The following is a 22,356-nucleotide window of genomic DNA, read 5'->3' on the forward strand; positions in this document are numbered from 1 at the left end:
CACATCACAAAAACAATTTGTTTTGATGATTTATGCAATACCAATCTGTTTTCTCCTGGGGTTGATTTTTTTAGGCAGGACATGTTCCGTTGCTATGTGATTGGCTGCATGCTACAAGTGGGATGAATGAACCATATATCCATCCGTCTGTCTGTCTGTCTGTTACAAACAAGGCAGATTGTTATAGGAGTCAAACGACATTTCATCACATTTTGAAATTAAAATGATCCTCACAAATCAAATTACAATGATCCAAAGTGATAGAGGAGAGCTTCCTTTCACTGCGTTGACCACTATTTTGACTTGTGACATAAGCTCAGAATTGTCAATTGGAAGGCCGGAGCCTGGACTTGAACCAGAGTCCTCAGAACTGGGAGGCGGACGTGCTAAACACTAGACCGCCGTACCACCCAATTATTTTCATTTTCATATTATCCATCCATCCATTTTCTTGACCGCTTATTCCTCACAAGGGTCGCGGGGGCTGCTGGCGCCTATCTCAGCTGGCTCTGGGCAGTAGGCGGGGGACACCCTGGACTGGTTGCCAACCAATCGCAGGGCAATTTTCATATTATATTATATTATATTATATTATATTATATTATATTATTATATTATATTATATTATATTATATTATATTATATTATATTATATTATATTATATTATATTATATTATATTATATTATATTATATTATATTATATTATATTATATTATATTATATTATATACTATACAGTGTCAAGGTCAGGTGACACAGCTGAATGGTGGGGCTGTGCCCTTTAACGCCCCGTTGACGAGCCGCCACTAATCCGGCATTTTGCTGAGGTCTTGACAATTTAAATGACTCTCACAAACTGGCGAACACCTCTTGACACATGATGCTGCAGTGAGGTATCAAGGGGCAACCTGCCCGTTGAGTGAGGTCCGCTTCGTCTATGGTTTTTCTATTTCCTGTCGCTTCCGCTGCTTCGAACTATAACCTCGAATTATGCAGTTCTTTTCTGCCCACTTGATCGCACCCTGTTTTATTGAACGAACAGTTTCCCGTCTGACCAGCTCCTTTCTGTTGTGCCATGGCAACTTCCAAACGCAAGCTGCATTTACTGGCTGCGGGTTAACGATTTACTGCTCCAATTTGCTTTGAGCCAGCAGGCGGAGTTTATCACGTCAACAGGTGGTACAGGTAGAAGTTTAAACACGGAAGGAAATAAAACAAAACAAACGACAGCCAGGCTACTGGTAAGCTGAAAACTCCTAATTCGTTTTTATATTATGTTTATATACATATTTATGTGTATTTCATATTGAAATTTCAAGTGTATTGCAAGAAGTTCAGTTATTTCGTGACCGTGGTTTTCTCTTAGTGGTCATAGATGAGTAGTGGTCTCCACAAAATGAGCATTTAACATATCCTATTGTTACATGTCGAGACTTCTCTATAGTCAAGAACGTGTTCGAATGTAGACTGAAAATGTTTGTGTTTCATATAAAAAGGTGAAAAAGGCAATTAAAGATCAACATTTCACATAAATTTTGCTGGTATTTCCTGGTTACATGCACTGTGTACAGCAAATGCAGTTTTAAAGACTGCCGCAACCGTGATTTCAGAAGTAGGGGATGGGGTTGCAGTCCAGTGTTTTCTTTCCAAAACGTAATTGTTGTAGGAAGAACACTAAACACATGCACGCACAAATATCTATCAAACGATTATTACTTTTTTCCCAAGGACTAACTAATTAAAAGGGCTTTATTAAATCTTTTTTTTTTTTTCCCGCCAAATTTGAAGAGCACCTGCTATGTGTTAATTCTTTCTACATTTAATGTCAAGAGGTCTTCAACATGTTTTGAGTCACTGCACACTCTCATCCTCCTCCTTCTATATTTAGTTACTTGCATAATTTAAAATGGAAAAAAAAATGACCCCAATATTTTGACATGAGCAAATATTCAGAATGTCATTCGCAAACTTTTTTTTTTAAATTCTTTATTTTAATGCATGTTTATTGCTACCTTTAACGTAACCATCTGCTATCAAATGTAAGGATCATTTGCGTTCAAAATCAATAGTGATTAAGCTGCATTAATACATGATAATGTGATTTTTTTGTGATTAATCAATCAGTTAATGCACTATATATATGTTAGGGGTGTTAACAAATCGATTATGCAATATATTAATTGAACATTAAATACAGTGGCTCACAGTTAGAAGAATTAAGTTTTAGATAAATAAATAATAGTTTCATACAAATCTTACAGTGTACATGTACACGTTTACAGATTAGTAGTTTCTAAATTTGAGTAAAAAAAAAAAATCATAATTGACTTTTAAATTCATATTGGGATTAATCTGTATTGAGTCAAACCATGTGTGTGTTGCAATGTGTGTTGCATTAGTAAGAGTAATAATACATTTTCAGCAAGTGACAAAGCACAAATGACATCAGATAAGCAGACTGCAGTGTATGCTCCACTGAGGAGGGTGAATGAAATGAAAACATGCAAACTGACAGTTATTATTTATTATTATTAGGATTGTAGAAAAGCAGTACCATGGGGCAAAGAAGCATCCAGGAGGACTTTGAGACTCAGTTCAATGATGTGATTTCCAGACTACAGTCCAAACAGTTGTTCCAGTCTGAATGGGACATTGGCTTTGTCGTCATCTTCTTAGTCTTCATTGGTGAGTGACAGTTCGACTGTAATAAAAACTGACCTTCTGAGTACATCAACTGCTAACTAATGACCAATTCAGATTTTTTATTTTATTTTTTTTACTTTTGTTGCCAGCAGTTTAAAATACGTACAATAATGTGAATGGTGTACTCAGTTTTGTAAAATACTGTATAGTGCATGAGTCAACCTTTTTCAGATCCAGAAAGTAAAAACCCTTCCACAGAATTGTCAGGAACTCGGAAGTGTGGTGGTGGACCCAAATGCAGGAGGCGAACGAGGCAGGGAGGCAGAGGTGCGGAAAAAAGAAGTAAATTTAATCCAACAAAAACCAACGTAGCAAACAGGGCTTGGTAACAACGAATACAAAAAATACCAGAGGGAAAACTATACAAGACAGACGACAACACTGGCAACATGAACGTGGGGAAACAAGAATAATGAACCGACAAACACTGACACAAAAACCGATAACTAAATACACACACTAATTACACACGACGAGACACAGCTGGGCAAGACACAAGTGGAAGGGGTTGCTGATTGGATGGAACATGAGGATGGGCAGGAAAACACAGGTGGACATGGAAAGGCTTAACGATACTAGGAAAAAACAGGAAATCAAAACATGACAAACTAAAAACCCAACAAAAGCAAAGCAAAACCCACCCTAAATAGAACCAAAACATGACAAGAATGGCTTTCGCCACAGGCGCTTCTCTTCAGCTGTCAAGTAAACAAACTCGTCTGCACCTGTTGAGTAGAAGGACCTGTGGCTAAAACCAAACTGGACCTGAATTCCCCAAGCTCTTCTTGGCTACTGATTGTTGTAAAGGGCTCCCAGTTTGACTAAGGTGAAACTCAGATGACGTGTTGCTGTGTGTGGTGGCAGGTTTGATTGGGCTGCTGGTCCTTCTGGTCCTCATCCGCTGCTGTTGCTGCTGCTGCTGTGACGAGAAGGTGAAAACACACCTTGCGGGCCTCTCTCGCATATAGTGGAAGAAATACAAGTTAAACTCATATAAAAGGGATGATGAACCAAATGGAGTTTTCTGTTCTATTCTGACAGCCTAAACGTCATAAAGTTGGCATCGAGAACATGTCTCTGGAACCATGACAGCTGAAGGAACAACACAACCAGGAGAGTTTGCATCAACTCCTGTGCTTAACATTTCAAAATAGGATTTGACTGTTTTAACACTCAATGAATTGTTGACTTGTTCTTGTTTGTCAAACCAATTATGCGGAGTTAACTTTGATTGCACTTTATTTGAATGGTTTGTTGACTAAATATGTAATTAACTCATTTGCTTAAATTGTGTTTAATAAAGTCATAAAAAGGTCATATATTTTGGTTCATTCTTCTTTGGTATACTCCTTGCATAATGTCAGTTTATTATTTATCGTAGATACAAATAACATCTCGGGATGCTCCGATCTGATAGCGCTTTTGCTACACCATATGGTACAGGTGCCCAAAGCGCTTTACAATACCTCACATACACCAGTGGTCGGCTGCTGCCATGCAGAGCGCTGCCAGGTCTACGAGGAGCAAATCTTGCTCAAGGACACTTCAACATGGTCACAACGGCTGAGGATCGAACCCACAACCTCATAGTTGGATGACAACCACTCTACTACTGAGCCATTATGCCCGATACCTGTATCGGATCAGCCCCAATACTGGAAAAATATATCAGAACGGGTATTGGTGGCACTGGTCCCGATCCACAGTCAACTGACAAATCCATTATAAAGAAGTTTTGTTCCTTTATATTTTGTTTTACTTCTGTAGGGGAGCTGTTGGTTAATTTAAAACTGTTCCGCTGTTACTCATTTATTTAATAAACAATTAATCAATAGTGTAACCCCCAGTTTACTAAGCGAGAGTGAGATGGATTGGCAGATACTGAACCCAAGATATCAGTAGTGAAAATGCGGATCGGAGCATCCCTAAGAACATCGTAGTGGAGCCTATTTAACTTTCTACTTATCTCAAAATACAAATGTTTTGTTTTTGTGTGTGTGTGTGTGTGTGTGTGCGTGCGCATTTGATGTCTTATGAGAGCATATTTTTTGCCATGGTCATAAGTTTTAGGGGCCGATCTGTGTCACCAGATGTCTGACAGCTAACACTAATCTGGTTGTTCAAAAGAACTCAATGCTACTTCAACAAAGTCACGGCTGCAATATTTCAACACATAATTTGCCTATTTTGCTTGTCAAATTGTAGCTGTGTGGCCCATAATTATGTTCATGACATCCACTCCCAATTCTTCGTAACAGTGGTGTGGAAAGAGGCTACAGAATGGCTCACTCACAGCACTTTTTTAGAACTTCACAATGGGTGGGCCGGCACGCCCAAAACACAATAGCTTTCAGCGCAAGACATTGCAAAGCAATCTTACATAGTATGTATCTTTTTAAAACTAGATGTTTGGAAATGGTCACATCAATTATAACTATAGTATAAGGCAGGGGTGTCCAAACTACGGCCCGGGGGCCATTTCCGGCCCGCCCTCAATTTTTTAGTGGCCCACGACATATGCTAAAAATGGCATTTGACTCAGTTCAAATAATATAAACAAAAATGTTTGGAGATGGTCAAAGTAAGAAGGGAGGGTGTCGAAAAAGACAGATGCTATTAAGGGTCATTTTAGTTAATTAAAACTAACGAAATAAACTAAAATTCAAAAAACAATTTTGTTAACGAAATAAAATAAAAACGAAAATGCTTTTTAAAAACAAAACAAAACTGCAATTACATTTTATATTTAAAAAACTAGCTAAAACCCTAATTATAGCAAAAATGTACTTCGTGTTAGTCTTTGGTGTGATTTTTAGTAGATTTATTTTGATATTAACTGGGATAATGACGTTTGAAAGTATGTCACACAGAAGTGATGCCATCTAGTAACAGCCAATAGAAAAGCACCAAAAGATGATGTCGCTCCCATGTTTTTTTTTTGTTTTTTTAATATTGTGCACAAGTAAAGCACATTTAAAAAGAATAAAACACATTTGAGAAAAATAACTCAAACTAATACTAAAACTAAGCATTTATTAAAGAACTAAAACTAATAAAAACTAACAGAACCACCCTGAAAACTAATAAAAACTAACTAAAATGAAAAATTCCAAAACTATAATAACCCTATTGCCATATTACAAATAAATTAGTTTATATACTGTAGTATTTTTCTAAAAATGCAAAAGCACAAATAAATTATTTGTACAATTTTTAGGACTAAACACAATTTCTCTTCATTATGTGGCCCTTGCAGCCTTCTGATTTTCTGCATGTGGCCTTCAAATGAAAAAGTTTGGACACCCCTGGTATAAGGGCTCCACCCCAAAATAGTAGCTGTGATCATAGCAACAGACATTTGGTTAGGTAATGAGACATGGTCAACTTGACTATATATGATTTTTTTTTATTGCACAGATAAATAATTTACTCATTTAATCATCTCTTTCTTAAGTAACACTTACTGGAATGATTTTGTTCACAAAGGCCATTATTCCAGAGACCATATTGACACTAAATGCAGGTTAAACAAATGCACAACTGTAAAGTAGGTATTTGATCAATGACACCTATGTGACATGTCCAAATGGTCACTGGGACAAACACCTGTTGAATGAGTGTTTGGTTCACAGGAAATCAACAACATATGTGCAAAACATTTAAATAAATAAATATATGCATTAATGATTAGCTTATTTTTTTTACAACAGGAATGTGATGAATACACATCAAACAATTAACAACAAAAACACATACATTGACCTTAATGCTGTTATAGTATTTGTATTCACATACATGACTTTCAAAAGACTTGCACCACCAAGCACGTTTTAAGCTGAAAACGGACACATTAGTGAATCAGTACAGATATGCCACAGTGTTAACCAATGCGGTTTTGAAAGGTCTAAAGATTGTTTGTACTAGATCACAGAGTACGTGTTTCGCACAACATACTGCATTGGTGGTGCATGTTGGAACGGTTGCACACATCTCATGAACTGTTCCAGTTTTATTGCACACTTTATGTAAATGTAAAGCTGGACTGTGACTGCTGCCAAAGCACAAGAATCCACAGCAGAACTGCATGTGGTTTAATGAATGCAGTGAAGACGCTGTCAGAGGATTTCAGCTCCCCATTTGCACCGTTGAACGCCAACAAATGTTGCCAGAGTCCCAGATTACACGAGAGACAGGAAACTCAGACACATGAAAATTTTCATGGTGTAGCTGAGAAATTGTGGAAACATTTGGGAGAATTAATTGGAATTTTTGGGTAGGTGATGCAAAATGCCAGACCGTTTTGATTTGTCATTAAAAAAATGTAGAAAATAAAAGTATTAAACATTTCTTCATGGTAAGATAACAACAATGGAGCCTGAATACATTTGCTGTGTGTAGTATGTAGCAATTGAGCAATTATCCATAAGTTGTTTTTTTTTTTTTTGAATACCCGTGAATTCCTGTAAAATTCCCATAACTCTCATGGAAAGTTTTCCACTGAAAATTCCCAGAATTTCGCAACCCCTACTAGTGAGGGAATGCATGAACCTTTAAACTCATATCTGTGAATGGAAATGAACATTCCATAACATATTTCCCTTTCCACAATTTTCACCTGAGTGCAGAGATTAGCAATCACCATTGAAGACTGAAAAGTATCAGCTGATAAATACTCGCAACATTGCTTGAACATAAAAACAACTTCATACATTCATGGAGAGGTTTTGGTTAGTCCTGTGAAATGCAAACATCAGAGGAATGTCGGTCCGCTGGAAAGCACAAAAGGGAAACATGCCTGTCGCGTCTAACTGGCTCCTTCTGACGACCATGCAACACTTGAAATAGACTGACTGTCTTATAAATATCTACAAATAAATAAGAGCATGTCCTTCACACTTGTGTGGCTTGTTTGAGTCAGATGTTGATCGTGCGGGGATTAGAAAGGTCTGTAGTTCCAGAAACTGGAGAAGACAGAAATCTGCAGGTACACAAGGACAACCTGTTACGCTGCACACCTGGCTGAGAGATCCCGCTAAAAGTTGTGAAATGGGTTATCTTAGTCTCGTTTTATGATAGAAAAGTCATTCAAATACAGGTGTATAGACGTTTTATATCCACTGTGGACAGACAGAGTGGATACAGAAAATCTGCAGAACCCTGTTTAAATGCCAGTTTTTTGTGATGTAAACATGAGACCAGAATAATAATGGCACTTGGTGTGACTCGACCGACAGGGCATATGTGAGGTACAGTAGAACATGGCAGATGGAGTCTATGAGGTATATCATCATTTTAGGTGCAAGCTAAATAGTAAATTGTTACAGTAAGAGACACACACCTTGTCTTTCAGCTGCTGACAAAGCTGTAGCGATATGGTGAAAAAGACCAGCGTATCATTTAGCCAAGGGACGACACACTCCACCTTGTGAACATGGCTCACCTCAAACCGGTTGTTGTTGAGCTCACTGTGGAACGAGGAAGAAGCAGCACAAAAAAAAAAAAAAAAAAAAAAAAAAAAAGTTAATACATGACATAATATAGAGCAATGCTCGTAAACTTTGAACAATACTAAAAATTGTTTTAATGATTTTGCAAGGGGGCCACATGAAAAACTAGATGCTAACCTCAACTTTATATTATTTTTAATGTGTTAAGAAAAAGCATATTGTCTTACTTTAATAAATTGCTACATGAGTAGATAATATGGAAACGTATTGTTCTTATTAGGAAAAACACATTTGAAGCAAAACTATAAACGTCATAAAAATTACACTTTTACAATTAAACATTTTTTAATGTTGTGCACCAACCACCAAATCATATTAGCCGTTTCTAGTCAGGACTCCCAAATAGCATATAGATAAGTGGAAAGTATAATATTATTAGTGCTGTCAAAGTTAAAGCGTTAACTAATTAATCACAAAAAATGATCGCATTAAATCATTGTATTACCACAGATTAATCGCACTATTAATTTTGACCGCAGATGATCCTTTTTAGCCAACAGTGGATGGTTACATTAAAGGTAGCTGTTGGAGTTTGAGCAGTAAACATAACTACATGCATTGAAGTAAAACATTTTAATAAATGTTTACATATGCCGTAGGTCATTTTTTCCCCCATTTTAAATTATGCAAATAATGAATTGATTAGAAAAAGCAGGATCCTTCCCTCCTTCCTCTCTTTAGTTTTTCCTCTGGTCACTTGAGATCTCAATTTATTGGAAGTTTGAGGTTTCTGGGGTTGGCATAAGACTCTGGTTTTGTAACCACGCAGGAGGGGTTTGGTTGGTGCTGGATTTCACTTTGATGGATTGGATGTACTGGCTTCTATGGATCTCACTCTGCCTCATCGATCCTTCCCTCCTTCCTCTCTTTGGTTTTTCCTCTGGTCTCTTGAGATCTCGCTAAATTTGCTGGAATTTAGAGGCTTCCGGGGTTGGCGTAAGACTTTGATTTTGTAACCATGGGGAAGGCAGGAAGTGTTTGGTCGGTGCTGGATTTCACTTTGATTTATCTTTCTTTTCTCTTTATTTTTTTCTGACCTTTTCTCTGGTCTCCTGACCATTTAAACCTCACGACTCTGGCAAGATTCTGAAGTACCTGGTTAAGGCGAAGGGTAATGGGATATTTATAAGGCTTTAGGTGAATTAATGAGTATAAATGTATACGTATTTGCACGCACACGCACGCACGCACACACACACAAAAAAATAAAAAATAAAAAAAATAAATAAAATAAAATAAAAAAGAGCAATGATGATAAGACGTTGAATCGGTAAGACTACCGAATGAACAATTCTGAGCTCTTTTAGAAAAAAAAAAAAAGAAAAAAAAAAGAAAAAGCAGGATGAGCGTGTGCAGCGGGCAAAAATGTTTGGGAAAAAAAAAGCTTTTTTAAGTCATTGATTAATCATGATTAATCAAAATTCTACGATGTGATTAATCTGATTAAAAAATGTAATCGTTTGACAGCTCTAAATATTATTGTAACAATTATTGACATCATCCCAGCCGCCACATTTTTTTTTCTTTTTTCCTCTCCAATGTCGGGATGTCTATTCTTTTCCTTTTGTGTGGATTTATCCTCCTGCCAACCAGCCGAGACAATTGGATTATGAGTTCTTTTGAAACAAGAACTCCCAACCCAATGGGTTTTACACCTCAACATATAGCAGGGCTCTATCTCAAGGTCCTACTGAGATCAAAAGTCTCAAAACCAGATTTCCAAGCGTTACTTTTCCTGACTCAACATGGAAGTTACACATGACAAGAGTGACCTCCAGCATGTAACAGACACGTTAAAAGAGGACACGTGTCTTGTGTCTGGAGTTGGGCCACGGTTTCTGGACTTGTCACCGCTACAGCGGGCCCAAAACGCGCGCTTCGCAAAGAGGCCACCAGCGCTCTTTGTGGCCCGTTGTTTGGACTCATTCGTCAGGCCAGTTCAGCCATTTTCCTGCACCAGCCGGGAGCCAGTCCCTCGACCGCGCGCCCCTGAACACGTGGCATCCAGGCCACACGGTCCCACATCTCCTGTTACGCACGAACCTCCAACCCAACCAACGGCCGGAGCGCCCCATCAGCCACGGGCTGGTTGCATTCGAGACTTCACGCCAGTTCCTCCTCGAACCCTGGTGAGCTATCTAGCTCTTCCAGCGACGTAACTGCAACCTGATTAAGCTCCACTGTAAATGTCAAACTTGGAAACGACTTTACTGATGCCCAACCACCGGTAGATGACATCATTGCCCCATTTTATACAAAATAAACACTATTTCAGAGTCCATGGGAGGAAATGGCTGTATTTTGGCAAACCTACATTTTTCTACTGTCAATTATAAAAGAATAGGACGAAGCAAAGTAGGGAGTCTATTCTGTCATTTGGTAGATTCGGTTTATATATAATTATTGAACGTAATATCGTGTGGCTATTGAAAATTTTCTAAAATGGCCGGCAGTGATTGAGTTAATTAGAAATCAGACAAATATCCGTGGTAAGATATCACGTTTTTGCATTGGAATAAAACATTTTTTTTTCTATTGATTACTCATGCCATGGAGACTTGAGTACAGTACAGTCATTTTTTCTTAATTTGTCACATTCCTAAAACAAAAATTTGATTTGAAAAAAATAAAAAATAAATACCCCCATTCATTTCAATGGAGACCGAATGCAATGCACATTTGATATTATATGAATACAATGGTGTCATGGTGGTTTAAACAAATTCTTCCAAAAGAGCTATTCAAGTCATCCTATGAAAATTCTTCCATTTTTAATTAATATCGCAATATATATTACAATATATCGCAGACCCCCCCAAAAAAATAATAAAATAAAAACTGCAATGTCAGTTTTTTCCAATATTGTGCAGCCCTATTATAAACCATGGTTTTACCAGCCCACTTGGTAATATATTTTCCTCAATGTGGCCCCTGAACTCATCTGAGTTTGACACCCCTGCACTACACCATCAATGCACACACTATGCATGAAGAATCGGAATTGATTGACTGCGGGAATGACTTGCTGCAAGACACGACAAATGTATTTCATCTTACAACATGGCCCCGGGATTGTGCAGCACAGAGCTTCCAGACGGCTTGAAATTCTATCAAGAAGCAAGACCAAAACAACGATTACGTTTACACTACAGCTGACGCAACTTCACACGGAACAGTATTTAAACGCATCATGTGTTCAAACCTTGGTGGTGTTGGGCGGCAGCACGTGAAGCTGGTAGACGGTGAGACACAGCTTGCTTAAGTTGATGTAAAAATTCACCATCACATCACCAGGCATGGGAGGAGTGAACATTTTCTGATGGAAAAATAGAGCTTGTTAGGGACTGTTTATCTTGTGCTTCATGCCAAAAGAAATTGTACACTGTAGAGTCAAACAACGGAAAAGTCTCAATTGCAATTTCGGAATTTGATTCACGATGAACCTGGATAAGCAGCAGATGAATGGATTATGATTTCTTACGATGTATGGGTCATGATTACTTGTTATATTGATCGCAGCCTGAAATTGCGCATTACAATTACGTGTTTGGAGTACGCAATGAGGGGAAAAAAAACAGTTTGTACCATCAGCCCGCTTGTGGCCAATTCAGGCAGTGTCATGGACGCTGGCGTGGTGAGGCGGTTTCGTGCGCGCGTCAGCTGGAGCATCACAGCATCCATTAGCTACACAAGCAGAAAGGTGAGGTTAGCATCACTACACAATAACATGCATGATGATACACTGCTAAGGCCAAACCTTGTTGACTTCTGCCCCTGTCTTGAAGTCATAGTTTTCATCATGGCTGCTTAACAACTGAAGTGCCTGAGTGACGTGGTTTCGTGCATCCTGGATCTGACGTGAGGAAAGTTACATGCAAAGAGGGGAGGAGGGAGAAATTGGTTGTCAATTGACTTGGGTGGGGTGAGGTGATGTTTGGTTGAACCCGTTTACAGAATTTTTGTGTTCAGTGTTACCTTGGGGCATATAATTATCTGCCAACTTGTGCTTAACTGTCATTTGGTTTTAACTCAACATAGTTGGGTTGTTTTGAAATAAGGACTACATCAGTTCGCCTTGGGTAACAAGTAGTGTTGTTCCGATACCGATACTGGTATCGGCAGAGGTGCCGATACTGCATTAAAACAGTGGTATCGGTATCGGTGACTACTCACAAGTAACATGACGATACTATTAATTCCAACGCTAATATAGGATTTTGGATGCAGCATCTTGTGTCTTGCTGGTGCACGATATTCACTGGTATGTGACATGTTCACTGCATGCCGATCTAAGATATCCTATTGGCCCTTGAATGCTCTGAACCAATGGCAGGACAGCTTTTTCATGTTGAGGAAAAACAACCTTAAGTATCGGTATCGGCCGAAACTGCAAAGCTGGGTATCGGTATCGGGAGCCAAAAAACGGTATCGGAACAACACTAGTAACAAGTACCATATACATGTATATATTATAATATGCAGCCCGCAGGCCATCAACTGCAGTGTGGTCTTCAAAATATGCCTGGTTTGTTCTGGATGTTTGCAAAACATTACGTGAGTCTACAAGACTTTGACGATAATGCTGACTTTAGATAGAGCTAGGGTTGCCAACTTTCTCATCCCGAAATAAGGGACAGGTGCACGGCACGGTACCATGGTGGTATGAGCATGATGTGTGAAATCAGTGTATATTCTGATTAGATTCGAAATGCACAAAGTTTGGACATTCCCTTTAATCCTTGCTGCAGGCTATCATTATGTAACCTCATACAAAACCTCAAGGAAACCACAATTTGCCTCTTTACCTAAAAAAGAAAAAAAGAAAAAGAGGAGCGTGACTCACCAAATGTACTTTTTCCATGGAGACTTTTCTTTCTTTTCTTTCTTACGGGTTTATCCATTCTCTCTTCCTAACCGACCGGACAATACTACACGCTATTATTTTCCAGCCACTTACGCAGTATAAGCCGCCTAAACAAATGCACGTGACGATGCCTGATGCCTGTGATTGGTTGACAGGTGCCGTGCTTCGTGACATTGCCGTTTTAGCTGATCTAGGACCTGTAGAGTGCGGTTTGCTGTGTTAAGCGCCGATTGCGAAACTTGGTAGCAAGCTAAATTCTCGCAGTATTTGTTCATAAATAGTACGAGAATACATCTTGTATTGCTCCTGCTGATACGTTCGCAGCCGACGTATTAAGATGGGCGGTTAGTGTAGGTGACATGAAGCTGTGACGAAACCAGGAAGTCTCTCTCTCTCTCTCTCTCTCTCTCCTTGCAAGATCTCCACAACGTCACACCCAGCGACTCCTTTTATTGGCTACGAGCAACTTCCTTGTCACTTGTCAACCTACACGAGCAGCCGTGGTCCAAAAATGGCAAAGTTGCCGCTTGCTGCATTTCATGTAAGAATTGAGAATTATTTTACAGGACTTTTGAGGTCCCGTAAGAGACACACAATTTAGCCCAAAATACAGGGCATCCTGGCTTACCCGGGGCGTCCCGGTTAATACAGGACAGTTGGCAACCCTAGATAGTGCCTGCAGAGCCACATGAAACAGGACACTGAATGTAAATAAACCAAAGTCGCGAGAAGGGCTTGATTTATTCAGGATAATTCAAACATCTAACATGCAATCTGTGTTTATTCCATGAATGAGACTGCAGTTGATTCCAACTTGTCTGATTGGTTGGCCATGTTGTTCAACCTGTTTATTCAAGAGACATTGAGGGCGATGTTATCAGAGCTGTTGTTTAGAGTTTCAAATCAAAGTTTGAAGTCTGTATGCGCAATTATTAGCGAAAATATTAAAATATGAAGAGATTAAGCAAAACCAATCAAACAGTTGTGATGATAAAGTTCCTATTAGTTTGGAAGGCTAAAACACAAGCAAACTTTGGTTAGCAGGGATTTTTGTCATTCAATTCAAAGAGTGTAACTCAGTATATTGGATACATTAATTTATTAACATGAATAGATTAAAATGTGTGATTTTACAGTTTTAATGATTATAGCTTCGTTACAGCTAAACAAAAACGAAATACAGTACTAATACTGCTAATGAAATAAAAATATTTGCACCCCCTAACACACCGTACAAAACAAAATATGACTGATATATGAAGTGAGATCTGATTAAATTTGTGTTGTTTTTTTAAACTAAATAACCAAATTGTGCAACCTGGTTGGGGAGAATTGTAATTACGTGACTTGATCCATACAGTTTAATGTAGACAGATATACCTGCTGTAATTTCCACTGCTTGTCCTCCCTGAACTGGAAGTGGAGCACTTGACTACTCTTTGCAACCTTCAGATTGATGTCCTGTTCAAGTAAAAACAAACACAGATGAAACAAATCATTTCATTTTTACAGAGGGAAAACACAAAACATCAAACTCACTGCCTGAGTCAGAGCCTCGCCCTGTAGTGTCAGCACTCCTTTCACCTGATCCATGCTGCAAAATGACACAATTTTTGTTGTTGTTTTTATTACAACACAAAGCAAAGCAACATGTGATAAACTTGTCCACGTGGAAGCCATGACCCCCACACACAGCCTCGAATGCTGAGTCATTAAGTGGAGAATGCAGAAGAGAAGAGGTGGATGGCATTACGTGGAGCTGCCCAGGATGAAGTTTTCCTGTTTGAGCTGACTCTCCAGGCCAGGCGTCGGCATGATGAAACGTCTTGACGCTTCCTGTTAAGGGGTAAAACAAAATACAGACATCAGGAGCCAGAGATTGCGGTTAATGTTCTCAAAAGCGGATCAATATTGATTGATGAGGACTTTTGACCTGTGCTATGCAGATATCCATCCCAAAGTCTCAATAAAATTGACCTTTGGCATATAAACGTCACCTGTACTGTATGACTCACAGACACGCGTGAACAATCTGGAACTAATACTAATGATAGATGGGATCTAATAAAATGAACATTTACAACTTCCTCAGTTTCTAAAATGTCAAAAAAACAAAAATGTATATTTATGTCAATAGTAGTGTGTGTGTGTGTGTGTGTATGTCTATAGGCGTAAGACAAACAACCACCCACACTTTTCTTTTTTTAACATTTACCAGTAAATGTATGTGGATATAGTGCCATAATATATTGTCAATTCGTGTGTGTGTATATTTATATATATTTTTTTAATCAAATCGTCATCATCACATACATTTTCTGTACTGCTTATTCTCACGAGGGTTGCAGGATTATTATTATTATTATTATTATTATTATTATTATTATTATTGCTGCACGATATTGGAAAAACATGCGATACAGTTGCTGAATATAGTGATATCAATATTTAATAAGTGCCTACAGAAATGACATTTTTATTATCTAATTAAAGGAGTAATTTGTTTCCATGCAGCAAAATTAGCAAATTCACTGTATTCTTTGTTAATTAATTGTAATTACCTCTCGATAATGTTCAACTATTGGGATGGCGGAGCACATTGTAGTTAGCGTCTGACTGGTCAAATTCAAATAAAAGTATAAAATTCTATATGAAACTTGTTGCATGTCACTGCTGCTACTTCTACTTCAACTTCTGCTGCCGCTACCACTACCACCACTACTACTACAGTTTTTTTTTTTTTTTGGGGGGGGGGGGGGGGGGGGGATCAGCTCACTCAGATAAGTTGACCACAAACATTGGCTGACACAAAAATAACTGCCTTTAAAATGGGTTGGGCAATTAAAAAGATTTGTCAGTGACAGCCCTAGTTATTAATAATAATCAATGGCATTCAGTTATGTGAAGACACTGGTCATGTTTATGATTTCACACAATAATTAGGAAACAGATAAATACAAATATACAGCACTCTCTTTTTAAATCTATTCCATTGTTTACATTTTCAAAAGAGGTTTTATTTTCCTAGAAAATCACAATGCCCCATCACTGGTGAGCTATTTTTTGGAACAGGCCCGCGGGCTACTCATGTTGTCATTGGTGACAAAGCTTGTGCCCAAGGGTGCTATACTGGTGACCTCCGGTCTAGAATATGTGCCATGTGATGGGACTTGTCTGCAAATGACTCAACACACTATCACACACAAAAAAAGCCTTTTAGACAAGTCAACTAAGAACAAGATCTATGTTCTGTATGAAGATCACATACACTAATAAAAAGCCTTTCTGAGCTGGATGAAACTACATCATGATCATGTGATAACGCCCAACAACCAATGGATGCCATAAGATGATGATTAGAGTAATGAGACTGCAGCAAAGGAAGGAATGAAAACAATTACTCAACGGTTGTTACTTAACGACTTGTGACTCAGTTCCTGTGCTGAAAAATTGTTTCAGAACTTGTTTTTCGGAGGTGTTGTGTTGACCTCACAGTCAAGAGGTCCTATAGTGCGTTTCAATCTGGCTCATGCACTCATGTGTTAAGTTGGCATGCAGTCCCCGTGCTTGTAAGAATTTTCTCCAGGTGCCTAAGTCCCACATTCCAAAAATGCATGTTTAGCTAATTTAAGGCTCAAAAATCATCCTCAAGCTGATGTGACCACAACGTTGTTTCGTGTAGTCTGTGAAATCCTGCCACTTTTTCTTTAACTTCTGTTCAAACACTGCCTTTCCGCCCCCTCAGGTGTGTGCTCCTTGGCCTGATGGGGTAGACCGTTGACGTCAGATCATTGAACAAGTACACAGTCGCCCTACAGGGAAACAAAAAGTCCTGTAGAGCACTTTTTAAATGACAGGAATTTGTAGACCAACATAAATCATTTCAAAACTTTTGGGGCCAAAATGTTCCACTTTGGTTTAAAAATACGCTTGTCATGTCCCAAACACATCTGGGAAAATATGTTCTACTTGTTTTCCAAATGAAACCAGGTTGAACTTTTTGGTAATAGGTGTAATTCTAAGTCCAAAAGTTATGTTTGAAATTTGTCTAATAATAATAATAATAATAATAATAATAATAATTTCAATTTGTAATGCACTTTTCATCAGCATGATCTCAAAGTTCTACAGAAAATAAAATAACATAAAAAGAAAATAGGAAATAGAATAAAATTGGATTCTCAATTAAATATGATAGGCCTTTCTAAATAAAAAGGTTTTCATGCCTGATTTAAAAGAGTCCAGGCTCTGGGTGGCCCTCAACTGAGTTGGGAGCCTGTTCCAGAGCCGTGGTGCGGCTGCGCAGAAAGCTCTGTCTCCCATGGTGGAGAGCCTGCTTTTAGGGACTTTGAGGAGCAACGTGTTTGAGGATCTGAGGCTGCGGGTGGAGGATTGTAGCGTGATCAGTTCTTTGAGGTAGGTTGGTGCAGATCCATGGATACATTTATGAGTCAGTAAGAAAATGTTGAAATTGATCCGGGATGAAACAGTGAACCAGTGAAGTGATTTGAGAATGGGAGTAATGTGTGGGTATTTATTGGCTTTTACCAGATTGAACATACTATTGAACATAAACATAACATATAACATATATATAAACGTGAATAGCAAATAAAAATTTTAAGAAAGAAGAAGAAAAACTCTTGTTTGGTGCAACACTGCTCATTACTAAAAGAACACCATGCCTACAGCGAAACATGACGGTGGAAGCGTCATTCTTTGTAGCTGTTTATCTTCACCATGAACTGAGGCCTTAGTCAAGGTTACCGGAATTAGAAATAGTTCCAAATACCAGTCAGCGTTAGCACAAATCCTTCAGGCTTTTGCTATAAAGAAAACACAATGGGAGGAAAAGCCTACTAGAAAATCTGAAAATTATTTGGTATAATGAGAGGCACTATAAATGGTGGTAGGTGTTGACTCCCATTTAACAATGACTTTAAATGTGATCGGCTACAGGGACTCTGAACCAGTATTCAATATAGGGTACTTTACTTGGTGTCATAACCAAGAGGTAACCATTGACATGAGACACGGCACGGCATCTGCATTATGTCATGTGACATGGTGTCATGTCATTATGTCATGCGGCATGACAGTCAGCCAGTGAGCTGGCTTCAACACTCACACACAGTCAAACCATCATTAATACCCTGCCTGCTATAAATAAATAAATATTTCTGCTGTGCTTTTTATGCTGGTCTTGTATGTGTACCTTCAAGACAAGCACAAAAACACAGCAAATTCTGTGAGCTCCAATCCTAGTTAACGCTGGCTGCTTTTCAGTAAAACTCAAATAAACATCAGCAGGAAAGGTCCACTTCCTGCTCGAGATTGGAAATGGTGGCCGTTGACTTTACAAAATAAAAAACTTGTTATCCCCCAGAAAGAGAGTCTACAACATTCCATCGCGACATGATTCTGTGGTCTCCAGGAGCAAATAGGAACTTGTTTACAAAATGCATCAAGCTTGTCTGTATCTTCATTTGTGAACGCAAACATTGATTTCTGTGCTGAGAATGTAGATGAGGTTTTCTTCTCAAGACTGTTCTATGAAGACCACATTTCTACAAGTATCTCTTTATATTGGAATACTGAACATTTAAAACATTTGCGATTGACATTACCTAGTCTCCCCTGGCAGTGATTGTGAACAATTATTGACAAAATCAGGTCTCAGCTTTCCAAAGGTTGTGGGTGGTGCATGCTAAACACTTTACAAGGTGCCGAACTGGATTATGCCCCGAGGTGCACACCTGGAACGCTCTCTATATGCAGAATGTTATGAAGGGTTTGGCATTGAGGGAGGTGCTACCTGGGACACTGGGTACAGTGTTGAACCCGATGTTGTGGGCTTCAATTAACAAAACAATAAGTAGCCACCTGATGAGCCCAATGAACTACTTACCACTTTGCCTTTCAACATTCCACTACACCAGGGGTGTCCAAACTTTTTCATTTGAGGGCCACATACAGAAAATCAGAAGCACGCAAGGGCCACATAATGTTATGAAGAGAAATTGTGTTTAGTCCTAAAAATTGTACAAATAATTTGTTTGTGCTTTTGCATATTTAGAAAAATTCTACAGTATATAAACCAATTTATTTGTAATATGGCAGTAGGGTTATTATAGTTTTGGAATCTTTCATTTTAGTTTTTATTTTGTTTTGAGTTTTTTTTTTTTTTTCAATTTAATTAGTTTTAATTAGTTTTCAGGGTGGTTGTTAGTTTTTTATTAGTTTTAGTTCTTTAATAAATGCTTAGTTTTCATTTAGTTAGTTTCAGTATTAGTTTTTTTTATTTATTTTTTTATTTTTTAATTTTTTTTTAAATGTGTATTACTTGTGCGCAATATTTTTAAAAAAGCCATGGGCTCAACGTCATTATTCTGGTTTATATCAAAATTAATGTACTAAAAATCACATTTAAAATAATCCCCAAAGGCTCATATATTAAATTAATTACCAAAGACTAAAACGAAGGACATTTTTCCTATAATTTTAGTTAGTTTTATTTTAGTTAGGTGTGTAAACGCAAAATGTAGTTTCAGTTAGTTTTCTTTTTTTTTTAAAAAAGCATCTTCGTTTTTATTTTATTTTGTTAATGAAATTGTTGTTTTGAATTTGTTTTTTTCGTTAGTTTTAGTCAACTAAAATAAACTTTAATAGCACCTGTTTTTCGACACCCTCCCTTCTTACTTTGACCATCTCCAAACATTTTTGTTTTTATTTTATTTGAACTGAGTCAAATGCCATTTTTTTTAGCATATGTCGCGGGCCACTAAAAAAATGGACGGCGGGCCGCAAATGGCCCCCGGGCCGTAGTTTGGACACCACTGCACTACACGATGCACCCATTCCAAAAGGCTTGAAGCATAATAGTCCTAGTAACTTTACTTACAACAGGGACATTAAATTCACCATAAAACTATATTATATTATTTCTACTTCTATTATTGCCTATTGGTTGAAGCTATTTCTAAATTCCAACAAAATGTACGTATATCAATATAACTATATTACTTTGTATCTCACTCTTAAACATGCCAGTAGCTACAGTCAGCCTTAAATTGAGATGTGAAACTTATCAGTTAGCTTATCAACTCTTACCTTGAGGACATCCTGCAGCTGCTTGAGAACGGCGTGCACTTCTTCTTTAAGAAGCCAGTTGAACTCCTCCTCCTGGTATAAATTGAATCATACAGCAAATGAGGTGTTATGATGCAAATAGTTTTTATTTTGAGAGAAAAACAAAAATACAAAAACAAACAAAAAACAATGTAACGATGCGATGCCATCCATGTTATCACTGTAATTACAACATTAACACAATCAGATTTTCATTCCTATGATGCTGATGTCCTCCAGGGGACAAAGTAATGAACTTAATATCGTGGAAAATATATATTTTCACATAATCCTGACAAGATACAACCAGATTTCATGCTACAATTTCTCACCTGTGCTACTAGTGAGGCCTTTGCCTCATAAAGTACTTCGAGAGGGATAACAACAGTGCAATTTTAAATATGGAGAAAATACGTGCTCAATATTTCATTTCCCGTAATACATTTCCAATACCTCAACAAGAAAGGGTTTGAGCTTTGAAGCAAGTAACAAAACTTGTTTCATGTTTTTCCTCAGTTTTTAGGATGGCATGCACAAAACGGATGAACAGCAAACCAAAATTATGTGTGAGAACCCATTTTGATAATTTTTCTTCCTCACAAAAAATCAGCTCACTCAATCCTATAAATGTGCTGCAAAGTTCATTGTAATGATTACACTGTGCTTAATGTTGCCCTTGGCAGTTTTCAGCACCGAGACGTTATGTTGTCATTTCTGATGTAATTAGTCGCCCGTGACAGATAATATGTCTGCAAAAACCCTGACTCCAGTTTCTGGTCACTTGGAGTGTCGCATATGTCACTTTTTTTTTTTTTTTTGTCACGGTAGCCCCACGCTCTATTCCACGGATGTTGGATTCGTTCGGGCCCGTCGCCAGCACAACCACAACACACAAATGACAGTGCAAGCCTTGCTTTCATGCACCTGCATTCTGTCAATCGCTCTCTGAGACCCGACTACGTTGTTAACGTGACACTACGTTTGCAGCAGACGTTGCACCACTCATTTGACCAAACGATTGCGACGTGGGAATTTAGGTTAAGAGCCGCTCTTTAAATCCAGTGAATATAATGCGAATGAGTGACGCGGCTAGCTTCATGCATTCGCTTTCCTGCAGACTTACACAAGACACATCATCATCTTACCAGCACTGCCCGCTCCACTTGACTGGCAGCCGACATCTTGGGTAGCTCCGACAGAGATCTTTGAGGGTTGAGCATTCTGCGCAGTAAACAGGGGCAACACTTCGATAACCACTTTAGAACACAATCTTATGTGTCCGCTTCGGTGGACATAAACGTTTTCCTTCCTAGCTTAGCAGATGAGGTGCTGCCTTTAAGTGCAGTGCGGAATTCACGATTGTCATCGCGGGGTGAACAAACAATAGAAAACGGACTTCACAGTGACACCAAGTAGCACGTAAGTCTAATGTACTTTAAGTGTGAACGTCACAACGTGACATACGTACATTCAAATATAGTTAACATCTACACTTTGATTTTAACTTGATAATTATGTTCGCTAACTTAATTTAGGCCGCCTCTGGAAATAAGATGCTGTTTTGAATCCTTACGATTCACAACAAAAATATATTACATTTATGATATAGCAATTGATGATCAATGAATGAATGAACAATGAACGATGAGTCCGACACGACGAAAAAAATAAGTAAAGAAATTGCAGAGAACCTTGAACGCAACATATGTCGGTCACACGTTCATAATTAAGTGACCACGCCCATTGATCCTTATTAGGTAGACTTCCGCCGTCCACCAGTAAACATTTGCCTGTGCAACAATTTGAAGGGTCCTGATGAAAATAATCATATCAAGTCAGATCAGAGATTAGCGTTTATGCAATTGTGGTTACCCATCCGTGAAATTCTCTGAACCTCAAACACAATAATTCCACTGGACATGGGGGGACATGAATACAAAACACTTCAAAGAAAAGCAATGTCATACCCATACAGTCACAAACCAAGTACTGTACTGTAATTCCCGTCTACGACTCACTTTTGGGTCCTTGACAACTATTTGAGAATCCTGGCCTAATCATTATTTAACTTGGTGCGTTATCACTTAGTGGATTAATTAATAGAGTAAACTACACCACTTTTTTCTCTTCAAAATTGGTACTAATTCCTCAAA

General features: G+C 38.2%; 2 protein-coding genes across 4 annotated transcripts; one reads left to right on the plus strand and one right to left on the minus strand.

Moving 5' to 3' along the window:
* The first annotated feature begins 806 nt into the window (after window positions 1-806).
* Window positions 807-4,021, plus strand: smim22 (small integral membrane protein 22). 3 transcript variants are annotated; one of them, XM_077533849.1, is made up of 6 exons: window positions 807-925; window positions 1,153-1,242; window positions 2,537-2,686; window positions 2,876-2,971; window positions 3,569-3,636; window positions 3,746-4,021. In XM_077533849.1, exons 3-6 carry the CDS (start codon window positions 2,557-2,559, stop codon window positions 3,791-3,793), a joined length of 342 nt encoding a protein of 113 aa, XP_077389975.1. In that variant the 5' UTR covers window positions 807-925; window positions 1,153-1,242; window positions 2,537-2,556; the 3' UTR covers window positions 3,794-4,021. The 3 variants fall into 3 exon arrangements, with proteins under 3 accessions (XP_077389975.1, XP_077389984.1, XP_077389992.1); XM_077533858.1 differs by lacking the exon at window positions 1,153-1,242; XM_077533866.1 differs by lacking the exon at window positions 2,876-2,971 and having other exon boundaries at window positions 813-1,242.
* A 1,791-nt stretch (window positions 4,022-5,812) lies between these two features.
* On the minus strand, window positions 5,813-21,625 carry rogdi (rogdi atypical leucine zipper). The gene is made up of 11 exons (XM_077533903.1): window positions 21,349-21,625; window positions 20,186-20,257; window positions 14,829-14,911; window positions 14,615-14,669; window positions 14,456-14,536; window positions 11,969-12,064; window positions 11,797-11,895; window positions 11,414-11,527; window positions 11,269-11,318; window positions 8,043-8,169; window positions 5,813-7,682 (listed from the first exon to the last, which is right to left on the minus strand). Exons 1-11 carry the CDS (start codon window positions 21,421-21,423, stop codon window positions 7,641-7,643), a joined length of 894 nt encoding a protein of 297 aa, XP_077390029.1. The 5' UTR covers window positions 21,424-21,625; the 3' UTR covers window positions 5,813-7,640.
* Between the last annotated feature and the right edge of the window lie 731 nt (window positions 21,626-22,356).

This window comes from Festucalex cinctus, chromosome 1 (assembly GCF_051991245.1).
Source record: "Festucalex cinctus isolate MCC-2025b chromosome 1, RoL_Fcin_1.0, whole genome shotgun sequence".
In the NCBI taxonomy this organism is placed as follows: Eukaryota; Metazoa; Chordata; class Actinopteri; order Syngnathiformes; family Syngnathidae; genus Festucalex; species Festucalex cinctus.